This window comes from Spea bombifrons, chromosome 8 (genome assembly GCF_027358695.1).
Source record: "Spea bombifrons isolate aSpeBom1 chromosome 8, aSpeBom1.2.pri, whole genome shotgun sequence".
NCBI classification, from domain to species: Eukaryota; Metazoa; Chordata; class Amphibia; order Anura; family Pelobatidae; genus Spea; species Spea bombifrons.
In genome coordinates this window covers 2,012,242-2,024,984 of record NC_071094.1, presented here as the reverse complement: position 1 = coordinate 2,024,984, position 12,743 = coordinate 2,012,242, and the positions used below count along the sequence as shown (strand labels likewise).

Below are 12,743 nucleotides of genomic sequence, written 5' to 3'. Positions count from 1 at the left end.
TCATGGGAACTGTAGTCCACAATTGTTGGTGGCTGAACACTAGACATTGTGTTGTCTTTGTACAACCGACCCAAATAAAAGACAACCTTGCCTTGTGAGACACCGAGAGCGTCGTTTACATTTTGGGTCATTTTCTGTCAATATTCCGCCCTCGGAATGCAAAGAAGCTCTTCTATATCTTCACAGAGCCCAGTCTTCGCACATATGGTTTTAGTATATGTTTCCATAAAATGTACTAATCAAATGTTCACTAGACTAAACAAACGGGACCCAAAAAAATAAAAGTTTTAGCTGGAGGCAGCAACTCGATCCCGTCAGTAGCCTGCGTGTAAAGCCGCGCTAGGACGGCTCTGCGGAAACCGAGCTCAGGCGTCCTACAAATACACAACGGCCCTTGGAGACGGGACGTGGATGGAGCGCTTTACCTTTTTTTCCCCCACATTTAACGTTATTAAACTAAGAATAAAAAAAAATGTATTAAAAGCATTTCTGAGAGCAGATAAACAGACGACTTAAAATTATTAGGGCCAATGGCGTAGTTTTGGGGAAAGCCGAAGCTTTCAGGGACAATTTCTCTATGCGTCCAATTCTATAACGTGTAAGGTTTTTCTATCACGGTTGACCGCGCTCTAATCAGGACGTAACCTCGGGTGGGGGGGGTTCGTGGCCGGACCCCCATCCCCCGGAGGAAACTTAAGTACAACACGCCGGAGACCTCAATCAGCTCCCATATACATGACGTGGAAGAACGAAATTACAGGAGGATTAGTGGAACTGAAACAAATCCCCCGCATGTAGAAATGGACACAAATTTTAAGATCTAAATAAACATTTGAAATTTTATATATAAATTTTCCTTCCCATTGTGCATTGTAAGATATTTAAAATTCAGCAGATTATGTAAATTGTATTAAAAAAAAAAATTGTGCGATCACTTACCGCCCAAGTCTTGGAGAGCCGGAATATCGGGGCGCTCTGCAACGCTGACACGACGGACATGAGAGAATGCAAATTGTTCAGTTCCAGCAGTTTCTGCCAAAAAAATTATATATTTAATATTATGTCAACATAATAACATTTTCCCCAGTTTTTTTTTTTGTTTTTTTTTAAGATTTTTTAATATAATGAAATACTCTGCTGGTCATTCAGAACCCACTTAGATATTTAATAAGAATAAACACATTTTTATTATTTCAGCTGTCGGCGAAGGTTCCCGACAGATAGGATTATATATTTTTGTGCAGAAAAATTAGCCAGAAAAAAAAGATTTTTTTTTCTCTTTACGCTCCTGAGCCAACGTTACGGCCAATGACATATTCATTAATCTTAGAATTTTGTGTCTGGTTTCCAGGGCAACAGCTATTTCCACTTTCTTAATTCTAGCAATTTAACCCAAAACTTAAATCTTCCCCAAATGTTATCTTTTTTTCTCCAAATTTCGTATACTTGCATTTTTCTTAAAAATAGATCATTTTTGACTACATGTTTTTGGAAGCTGTAATAGGACTTTGGAGATAAAGTATGTGTTCTCAGAATGATCAGGGGAGGAGATGCGTTGTTATCTGGTACACAAAGTAAGATGATACAAATGTTCCAACCATTCTATGAACAGAAAATTAATTCAATATCCCTAAATCTACCCAAATAGTTCTCGGTCAATAGTTGAAGGTCACAAAGTCCTTCATCTTGTCTGATAGAGGATGCCGTAACGCGCTCGGGGCAACACGGACCCTTTAAATACATTTTATTATCGGTGGAATCCTACAGAAAAGGTCAGATATTCTAAAGCTTGTTCTTAATTTAAACAAAAAAAATATATAAAAAAAATAACCCCCCCTCATCCTTTTTGTTTTTAATATTTATTTTTTAAAAAAAGTACTTTTTTAATTTTCAGGGTTTATATTTCTGTGATATGATGTAGAAAGAAATCACCATTAATAAAATATGCTGAAATATGCAATTTATGGTATATTTTAATAAATATGCAATATTATTAAATATTTGTCATTTTATATTGTTTAAAAAATTGATTTATACATCTCTCGGCGTTAATAATCTTGTTTTATGTTAACTGAAAATGTTGTCAGGAAATTAAAAACAGCTTTTTTGGTTCAAATAACAAAATTTCAAATTCTTTAGATAGAATCTTGAATATTGCTCACCTTATAGCATATAATATAAAAAAAAAAAGTACTACTGGCGCCTAATACGAGTCTTGGCGTGTGCCAGGTCTTCACGCGATTGGTCTTCTCACGCTCTTCACTTCCTGTGTATGCCCCGCCCACAAGGCATTCCGCAGATAATCCTGCACATCTTTTAGGACCACCCAAGGATCTAATGGCCTCCGTTTGGTTTGTAAAGACCACGTAGCCATCTCAAACCCTATAAAGAAAGGGCGATGGGTCTCTCTGTCCCTTCTCCAACCATCGATGGAGACGTTCCCACCCAATAGATTTATGATAAGGTGGGCCCGTTTTGTCGGTAACGATGGCCAGGGGTCACCCGGACCCTCTACTCACTCTTCAGCTCTGAACTATTCGCACTCACCTTGGCGATTTTGATGAAATGGCTGAGAATTTCGGCTCTGATTTTTAGCGTCTGCGCTGTTAAGATTTCTCGGACCACCCAGAAGCTGACCTATAACGACAAAAACGAATCAGGTTATATACCTGGACTACATACGTACATATACGTCACACGTGTTTAGTATTAAGTCCTCTAACTGGGCAACTGTTAAAATAGTCGGTCCAGTGCGATCTGCAGAGCCGTAGAGGGACCCTTATTTATTTATTTTATAATTATAATTGCATTTTAATTATTAAAACCACCTTAAATGGTCTATGGGCTGATTTAAAATATTTTTTTAAAATAGTATTTTTTTAAAATATATATATATTTTTAAATATATTTAGAAATATTTTTCTATGGCTTTAGGAGCCGTAACATATTAAACACAAAAACAGACTAAAATACCTCTAGGACAGCATATAGAGAAAGTATTTTTTTTTTTTAATTAAATTAAATGTATTTACGCAAAAGGGATCAACTCTTAAAAAGGAAGACGTTTTGTCATTCTGGGTTTTTTTTTCCATCTTCGGATTACCAAACATGACTTAGTCGCGGAAAAAAATGCGCACAGAATTTCTTTGAAAATTAACTAAGTGCTTAGGCCTATAAATCATTGCAAATATACTTCAATCAGCCCCAAAAAAAAGACGTGTTAAAAAACATTAAATAAACGTGTAATGCATTAGGTGCTGGAGACAAAATACACGCATTAAAAAAAGGGGCAAATGCGATCATTTTGGATCAATAATCCTGATATGTAAAAGGTTAATGTCTTCAGTTTTGACTTAATGTGAAAGTTATGTTTTTTTTTTTTTTAAGAGAATGCAAAATATTGCAAAATCTTAGTGCACTTTTTTTTTGTTTTTTTTACACACTCCAGACGCCTCGTCTCTCATTAATACCGCACTTTCATTTTTTCCAAGAGATGTATGAAAAAAAATGAGGTAATATTCGGGATGAGGAGCCAACCACAGATTAACATGCGCAGCATCCCCCCCCCTCTCCTCTTACGCAAATGGTTCATTCTCCTTCACGGCCCGAGGGGCCAATTTCGGGTCCCTGGCATATTATGTAACCCTGAGCTTCGTGGGCTCACGTGGCATAAACCCTCCCGGAGCGTAAATGTTTCTCCAGCCGCCTGGTTTTCCTAGATTTGTGATTTTTATATTTAAATGGAATTTATGTATTAATGCAGCCTCCTATCTTTTTAAATGGGCAAAGAGGGGCACTTTTTTATGGGTGTGGTTAGAGGCGTGGCTGAGGTGGGGCTATTTGTGTAACTGGGTGGAGCATTCAGAAGGGGTTTATTTACCCCGTTTAATTTCCTGCTGTTTCTATACACATTATCGGGGCTTTTAGGGCTGTAGAACCCTGCGATCCCCTCATACCCAGCAAACATTCTCACCTCCTAGAAAAGAGGGGCATCAGGGGGAGGAAAGGGGGCATTGGTGGAGAAAAAGGGGGTATGAGGATGGAAAGATAGGCATCAAGGGAGGAGAGAGGGGCATCAGGGGAAGGAAAGGGGGCATCAGGGGAGAAAAAGGGGCTATGAGGATGGAAAGATGGGCATAGGGGAGGAGAGAGGGGGCATCAGGGATTTGGGACCTAAAGGGGAGCTGGTAAAAGTAAACAGAGGCACTCGGCAGGTGATGTACAAAGATCTGTAATATCTATAAAATCTTTACACAGCATCCATGTCTGGACTCCACTACCAGAGAGGAGCTCCTACTACCTCCCAACGCTAATAACCAACTCCTTGTGTCTGATTTCAGGGGTATTCTGGGGGTCCGGGGCTCAGTATCGCCTCTCGCTCAGACTGTGCACCCGGCGCGTTCTGCCGCCCCTTTCTTCTTGTGGATTCGTGTGCCATTCGTGTCTCCGGTTATCGGTGTCAGACCGCTACGCTGGCGAAGCACCAACTATTTGTTTGGGAATGAAAACCAAGTCCCAGGGTGTCGGGCTGTTTACTTTAACATCTGTTTTTCTAAATAGCCAAACATTTTTTTTGGGGGGGGGTGAAATCTCCTTCCAAGGGCTGCATGATAGAAGTTTTCCAGTTGAAGTAATTGGATCCATCTGAAAATGACCTAATCAGGTTAATCCGTCCAACCCCAGAGCCAGATTTCTGGTGGGACCCAGCAAATGGTTCGGGATTATAATGCTAAACTTTTCCAGAGAAATGTAACCTCTTTGCCTCGTCTCGGACCCCCGTTACTTCGGGTTTCACTTTGGCTGGGTGGCAGCTTGAGGGACGACCTACCAAGCCATCGGCGAGTCACCCGTTTCTCAAACGTTAATCAGTCGTTGGTCTCGTCTTAGATTCAGGAGCCGTATGTCTATCCCATGCATGTTTAATCCCCTCACTGTATTACCCTCTACCACTTCTGCTGGGAGGCTGCTCCACTTTTCTACCACCCTCTCAGTAAAGCAAAACTTCCTACACACATGGTATCAAAGGAGATAGAACCACATTGAGGAATAAAACAAAGCTAAAATAAAACAAGCTAAATGTAACTATTAGAAACCCTATGTGCATTCTATGGGAGCAGCCAACTTCATTTCCAGTTCTCAGGATCTGCATGATTATTCCTCCCCATTAGGTTACGTCTCGCCTATTAAGTGGCAGAATGATGTTAATTGGTTCGAGCAGCCTTATTGCTGTTAGTTATTGCGGAGCGTATATCCGAGCGAATGTAAGGCAGGCGGATCGCTTCATACCCAACGCACAATGCCCCGTTTACAAATTGGCTCCCCACCGAGAAATCCCGCAAGACCACCCCACGGCCCACTAAACCCAACGGCTCTGACAGCCTGGAGGGTTGGGGCGGCTGATGAAATGTGGCGTACGACCTATAGGGCGGCGAGGGCCACATGGACACGGAGGTTAAGTGCTGCGCGGTGTTAACACCCATGTTTTTCCATGAAACCCGAACGTGGACGCCATCTGTGAATATTCTTACTGGCGCGTCCGTCTTCAAGGGAAACGTCTCGAGCGTAAGTCAGACCGACAGCTCGGTTTCCAAAGAGGGAGCCGTAGGATCAGGTTCCGCTCGTCGACAAAGGGGCTTTCATGGCGATCCGAGCGGTGCCAACGCGGGGACATCGGCCCCCCCTGCCCTCTGGCCCGGCCCTGGCAGAGCTCGTTAAGCTTGATGAAATACTCCACAAGACAGATCGGGTCGGCTATCCGGTTCTAGGCCGCCATGCCGTAGACCATTGGGAATCCTGATTATGACATGCGCGGCAAAGCAATGACTCCATTCGCCCCACGACCAACAAACGTAACCGAAGGTAAAAATCTGCTGGTAACTGGCCCTTTGAGACCTCCTGGGGGCCAAGGTGTGCAACGTACAGGAGACCTCTGTGTCAGCCTTTTTTTGTTGTTTTTACTGGAAATCAGAGAGCGGATTCCCATCGACACAATGTCCTACCAGACAGTATTTATGGAGTTACGTTCTCCTGGCCCCTCTTATAAATATTTAACTGGAGAAAGGAGAAATACATTATTTGCCGGGTCATACGAACCGCTCTGCGCTTTAGATTTAAAATAAAACGGTTTAGCAGTTTTTAGAAATGCTTCAAAGCTGCCAAAAATATGAACGCGAAATGCAGATTTTTCATAATCTGACAGTTATGGAAGATTTTTGAGGATTATTTTGTTAAAGCGGGTTAACCACATCAGTCCAGAACCTACAGGGTTAATATTATGCCACCGGGGTGTTTTTTTATTATTATTTTATTTCAAATGGGTTTAATGGGCGATTACCGGACACATTATAGATGCCGCCGCTGGAGAATCCCCCCGTGATAGATCTCCTGAAATCCCGAAAGGGATCTTTACCTGGTTGAATCTCCGTGTGAAGGCGACAACGTTTGGCGCGAGGATATGTTTTTCCTTTTTGTTCCATCCGCAGCTGGCGAGTTCCTGCAAACAGAGCAGACACACAAATCAGTATTTGGGACCCACGCGTTTCGCTGTCAGATCTCCCGCTTAGATTTAGGAGCCGTATGTCTATCCCATGCATGTTTAATACCCTCACTGTATTACCCTCTACCACTTCTGCTGGGAGGCTGCTCCACGTATCTACCACCCACTCAGTGAAGTAAAACTTCCTTCCATTCCATCTCAGTCTCTGACTCTCTGGTGTTAGATTCCGGCCTCTTGTTGTGACTTTTCTCCTCCTGTCTTTTGTTAAATCCCGTTATGTATTTAAACGTCTCTCCCCCAACGACAATGATGATAAAACTAACTCATTTTTTACTAAATTAAGGTCTCAGAGAGCATTTCTAAAGAAAATGTGACTTTCCTAATGTTTGTAAGATTTTCCGTATTTAAGGTAAGGCAGGAGGAAAGCGTGGGTAGTTTGTTTAAAGCCCCCCGCCGGGGCAGCACACCCGGTCGCCCCTCCGCTCCGGATTGATGATAAACCGATGGAAGACGTCTCCAGACACCAAACACAGAGGGATCCAAAAAACTGTCTGCTTCACGGAGACGAGAGCGTCAAATATTTCATCAGCTCGGATCTCACATTCTCCTCTCTGCCCAAAAACAAACTTATGGATTCCGGGACGGAACATTCGACATAAATTTATATATAACACAGAGTCCTCTCCCTGGAAGGGTTGCCCAAAAGCGCTGGATTTATAACATTTAGCGATGGGAAGAGGGAGTTACACCGGATGGCGCTGAAGTTGATTTATTCCCGGTGATACATTGTAACTCGTAGAATAGAAATAGTTACTCGTGGGGCAGGATGGACTTTATTATATGAAACAAACAAAGATTCCTTAGGGAGAAGCTGTAGCTCCACAGCTACAGACAAACACCGTCACCGTAGTCTGGAGATCTGTGCCGCTGATTGGCTACTTGACGCAGCCAATAAGCGGGGGGAAAGCCCTCCCCTTGAAATCAATGACGGCGTTAATCACGAGGGGGATTCCGTGAGACCCCCTAAATACTTGCCGAGCCCTTGTTGGAGCCGACTAGCGGTAAGTGTATCACGCGTGGAGAAAGGGGTAGATGCCTATGGGGGGGGTTCTGTCCCATGCATTTGCAAGAGGGACACCATGGAAATTGTAAGGGACCACCCATAGGTATTAAACTGCATGACGGCTGGAGAGTCCCTGAAATACCCCCAGCTATTATAAATTATAATATATTACAATATACATATATTAATGAATCATATTATTATATATAATGATAAATTATTCAGTTATTAAGATTATAAGATCTTTGGACCCGCAAGGCGTGTGATGTCACATAATTAATAAGATTTGAGCAAATTATTTTATTCTGTTCATTTTCTATTAAAATGAAACATAAGCTTCCGCTCTGATTAATATACACTTTGTTCAGGTTAATGAGAAATTTTATACAAAACAGAATTTTTCCCTTTTTTTGATTTTTTTTTCCCCAGGAATATCTTAGAAAGAAGGAACGAGAGTTTATGGCTTTTCCATTCTGGACAGAGAAGTGGTTTCCGTCCGACGCCGGGTAGAGACAAGGAGAATCGCGGCCACGTGAAAGCCAGGACGCGATTATCAAAAGAACCTGTCGATTGGAAACTCGATCAAAATGTGGTTTTGGAGGCTGCGTTCTCTGGTCGGGAAGGAAGGACGCTGGAGGGAAAAGTGCATCTCAGGACACGGCGACTAAACGGCACGGCGCGCTCGAAATATGTGCAATTCTGCAAAACGACCGGGTCTCATAATTCAAAAAGTTACAAGGCCAGGAAAATCCATTTATCGGGTTCCGCGGAAGGATTTTACCGGAGAAAGTATGCGACTTTGTTTCAAATCCATTAACCTTTTCAGTGCCAAATGGCAGACACTTGGATTCCATCTGACATGAAGTGGCTCACTCCATGGACCATACCAAGCTGGAAGGAAAAGGGGGGGGGGGTTCATGCAATGTGTATCAGATTCTAACCCAGTCCAATTATATCCATATTGGGACTTTCTTGCTTTTCCTCACTTACTAGAATTTCTCAAAAAAAAAAAACAAGAATAATTACTGAAAAAAACAGTTTGAGAGTTTTTCGGACACACTTGCGGCGTTATCTTCACAACAGCGCTTCTGCTTGCTCGGCTTTGACATTTACAACGTGACAAAGTTCCCACCGTTTTACATTTCAAGAGGTGACGGAACCGTTCTTCCTAAATGGCTTTCCTGGATTCGTTTTCCATAAAAAGGTTCTGACCAGAGAGAGGGAGAGCAAGCCAACAGAATGACGGCAGGAACATAATCCTCGCGCACCGGGAAACAATAACTCTACTAAAAATAAAGTAGAATTATTAAAGTGACTTCCATGACTAGTGGACCGGGGTCAAAAACCAGAACTCGACCACGCGGCTATACTCATACTGTAAAAATATATTCCCAAGTCATTGACATCATGATGGATGGACTTCAGCATCTGACCAAGGGCTCAAGGCACTTCCCAACATTCTGATCCTTTCTATACACATTATCGGGGCTTTTAGGGCTGTAGAACCCTGCGATACACTCATACCCGGCAAACATTCCGACCTCCTAGAAAAGAGGGGCATCGGGGGGGCATCAAGGGAAGTATGGCTGAAGACTTTGACATCAAATGGTTATCCCAATGGCCGGCATAGTCTTATACTCCATGCAAGCAGGACTCTCCCAAAACATTAAAAAGATCGTTAAAACCCCATTTGCTTCTGATTTCTTTGTCATAAAGTCCATATCCTACATGAGTAAGAAGCCAGTCACCGTTCTCACCATCTTCCCCCGTGTTGTCCTTTCTCCGATCACATTCTTACAGCACGAAAATGAACAACACGTGTCTTTAGAAAACCGCCTGGTTACTAATACCCCGGGGAATTCACTCAATCACCAGCGATTCACTTATCGTATGTAATCGACTCTCCCAAGAGGGAAACTTCCAACTAAAAACCAGCGATACGTTTTATCCTAGGTGATTGAATCGGACTTGGGATGTCATAAGCTATAAAGGTACGGCACGTCAAAGCAGCCAACGGAAAAATATTCACAGTTGGACAAACGTAGCCATTTTTTTTTTAAAACAGTAATGAAAATAACCAAAATCCCCGATCATAACATGGAATTGTGTTCCGTCTACCGTAGAAGAACCGAGGAATAAACATTGGGAATAAACATTTTTAAGAAAGTTTGATCTTTTCCCTTCCGAACATACGTTTGCTTTCAATTTGGAAGCAGAGCCATCGGGGTCTGGAAAAGGCTAAAAAAAAAAATAAAACAATAATAATTGAAGGGCAAAAGTTACAAAAAACAGGCAGTTTTGAATAAGATCCAGAAGATATCTGTACTCGGAGGAATGCAGCTGTCTTACCAAATAAGTCTTACCAAAGTTCACAAAGTAAGATAATTGCATCACACAATATTGTTTAAACGTTGGCTTGACAGCAAAATTACGGAAACATTCTTTCCTTCCACGGTCTTCCAAAACAAAAAAATTATAAATCTGATTTTCCTTTGCCAGCTGCTGAACGATCACATGACCACCCTGGACCCGACCGCATCCAAACGTCGGCCACAGGGGCTTCTCGCGAACGATCGAAGTTTATAAGTTTATAGCCTGCGTGGCTCGGCCGTGGGGCGGGCTTGAAAAAAAAAAAATGAAAAAAAAAAAAAAGATGGAATCTATTTTATTTTCGATTGAACAATAAAAACGTGCGAGAGTTGGGTTTTTGGCAAAAAGGTTGAAGTATAATGAAGGTCTTGGGAGCGAAGCTTATAGAGGATGAGGGGGCAACCGTTGGTGAGTTGGGGTCAGTGGTGTCACCATGCGTATTCCCTTTAGCTTGGCCTAAATAACAGCTGGATTGACACGTAACACAAACGGATACAAAGTATTCACATTATACACCAGGAATTATTCCAAGATTCCAGAAATTCAGCTTCCAAGGCACTTTCCTCAAACTTCAATCAGCTCGTCTTCTCTCCAACTGAACTCAACCCCGGCGATGTCCACGTGAACATTCACAGACGCTAATGAGGGTCCAGGGGAGCCCCTAAACCTGGGAAAGGAGTCACTCATTACCAAGCGAAACATTAATCCTTCGGGAGGACTCGATGACCAAACCATGCCGGCACTGCCGTGCCTAAATCCCATCGCCGAAAAAATATAAACTCAACCCGAATACCTCCTGCGACAGAAGCGTATATTATCCAAATCCCGTTACTTGTTCCACCTGTTGAAAGTTCTCTTAAAACTGCTAATCCCAGAGGTTGGCCGAGTTCCAAACAACCCGAGCGAAATTCCGCTACTTGGAATTTTACAGGTAAAACCGAATGACAGCGAGGTATCAAAAGATTCGCAACATGTTTGCCCTTCATAGGGATCCTGAATATTACCGACTTGGTTTATTTATTTCTCTTATTATGGCTTAAAGATAAAATTTACTTGAAAGGTGAGGCTTATCACTGATTTATTACGGGTTTATTAACTATTTGTCTCTTTAAGATTACCGTCACTGGAAAAGAAAATATTTGGCCGTACGCCGAGGAGATGGGATAGAGAGTTCCTTCCAGAGCCTCCGTTTTCTGTGGAAATTATTCAGAATTTAAGAAAAATATAGAAAATTAAATAGGTGCGAATGTATCGGGCAGATGGGCAAAAGGGAAGCATTCGCAGGAAATTTGGAAAGTGCTTATTTTTCTTCACGTACAGAAATATCGTTCCGAAATGCTGTTTCCTAATGACAATTATTTCAAGAAAAGTGATATCGGAAACCTACATATCGGAAAGAAGACATATGGTGGCATCCATGCAAATTCAACCGCAAGCAGACACGTTTGGACGAAAATCATTTTTATTTATTTTCACAGCTTTGCGCATGCTGAAGCCCTAATTCCACCTAATAAGTGATTATTTTTTTCCCTCGATTTGTGACTTAAGCATATTTATGAAGCATTCTGACATCAATCAGGGCATCTGTATATTTGAAGTATTTGACAACACGATGTCTATTCATTAAATTACCAAAAATTATAATATGTTCCAGGCCCCTGAATATTAATGACCTGGGAGTGGCTATCGATTAATAACACTATAACAATACCAACTGTATAAGGGTATAAATTCATCGTAAGAAGTATGTTTCTTGCAGAGCGATTTAATTAAATAAGGAGAAATATCAGGGGAGGTTCAATGTTGATAAATGTAAAGTAATGCATTTGGGTAGTAAAAACATGCTAATTATGAGTTAAATTGGGGTAAATTGGATATAAACAAGGCGTTTGGGTAATAGTTTTCTTTTGACTCAATCCCCTGGACCCCTTTGGGGTATTGAATTACTCGAGTACTCGATGCCGTGAAGGTTTTTAAGGATTAATGATAAGGTTGGGGGTCACTGGCCGGACCTACAAGAGTATAAAAATATACTCTGATAATGGAAACTGTCTATTTAAGGAAAATGCATATTATTTGACTATGTAGAATATCGGTCCTAGACGAGGGGGCCTGTTAATTGAGTTTAATGTTATATTCACCTAATTATTTTGCAGACGCATAAATAAGTCATTTTCATATCGTCTACGCAAACAGCTCCTGGGCCCCTTGACAATACGCTCTGGCGGGCGCTGGAATTCTTCTCTGCCTCCTTTAGCGGTAGAAATTGTTAAATAAGGATGACTTTTTTCCCTTTTTAATAATGACATCTTTGTATCTGAGGCAGACTGCAGGGAAGACACCGTCTAGTGAGACTTTACACATGTCCTCGTGTGCGCTGCGGCTAGACTTTATTAAACCCCTTCGGCTGCTTCAATAAAAGCGCCACTCATAAAACCATCCGTTCCAGCTGTTTTCACACAGAAACAAATCCCTGACAGGGTGATCTGTACAAAGTTTTGCGACAAAGCAATGATAAAACCCGAGTAAAATTCCTGATTTGGTCGCCATCTCCTTCTTCACCCTTCATCTGTAAGCCCCCTTTCAGCCTCCGTTCAAAGATAACGTTTCAACAAACATACATGTGAAGGGGGGAAAAAACTTCAAAAATGATGCATGGGGGAAAAAATCCTCAAAAATGATGTAAAAACTGTCAGAATTCCTTTTCTTATTGTCTAAGGTGATGATTTGCACGTGAATTAAAACCTCTGCTTAAACCGTTTCAGCCTCTCCCAGGCTTAGAGGATTAAGCAGGATTTAAAGGCGCCCATTTTC

At 41.8% G+C, this 12,743-nt stretch overlaps 1 protein-coding gene across 2 annotated transcripts in view; it reads right to left on the bottom strand.

The window, feature by feature from the left end:
- The window catches only part of RALGPS1 (Ral GEF with PH domain and SH3 binding motif 1), a 114,269-nt gene that overhangs the window by 76,771 nt on the left and 24,755 nt on the right, over nucleotides 1–12,743 (bottom strand). For both annotated transcript variants that reach the window (XM_053472483.1, XM_053472484.1), the window contains exons 6-8: nucleotides 6,410–6,493; nucleotides 2,548–2,637; nucleotides 940–1,032 (exon numbers count right to left, since the gene is read on the bottom strand). In XM_053472483.1, the coding sequence (XP_053328458.1) occupies nucleotides 940–1,032; nucleotides 2,548–2,637; nucleotides 6,410–6,493 (267 nt within the window). The remainder of the gene's footprint in view (nucleotides 1–939; nucleotides 1,033–2,547; nucleotides 2,638–6,409; nucleotides 6,494–12,743) is intronic.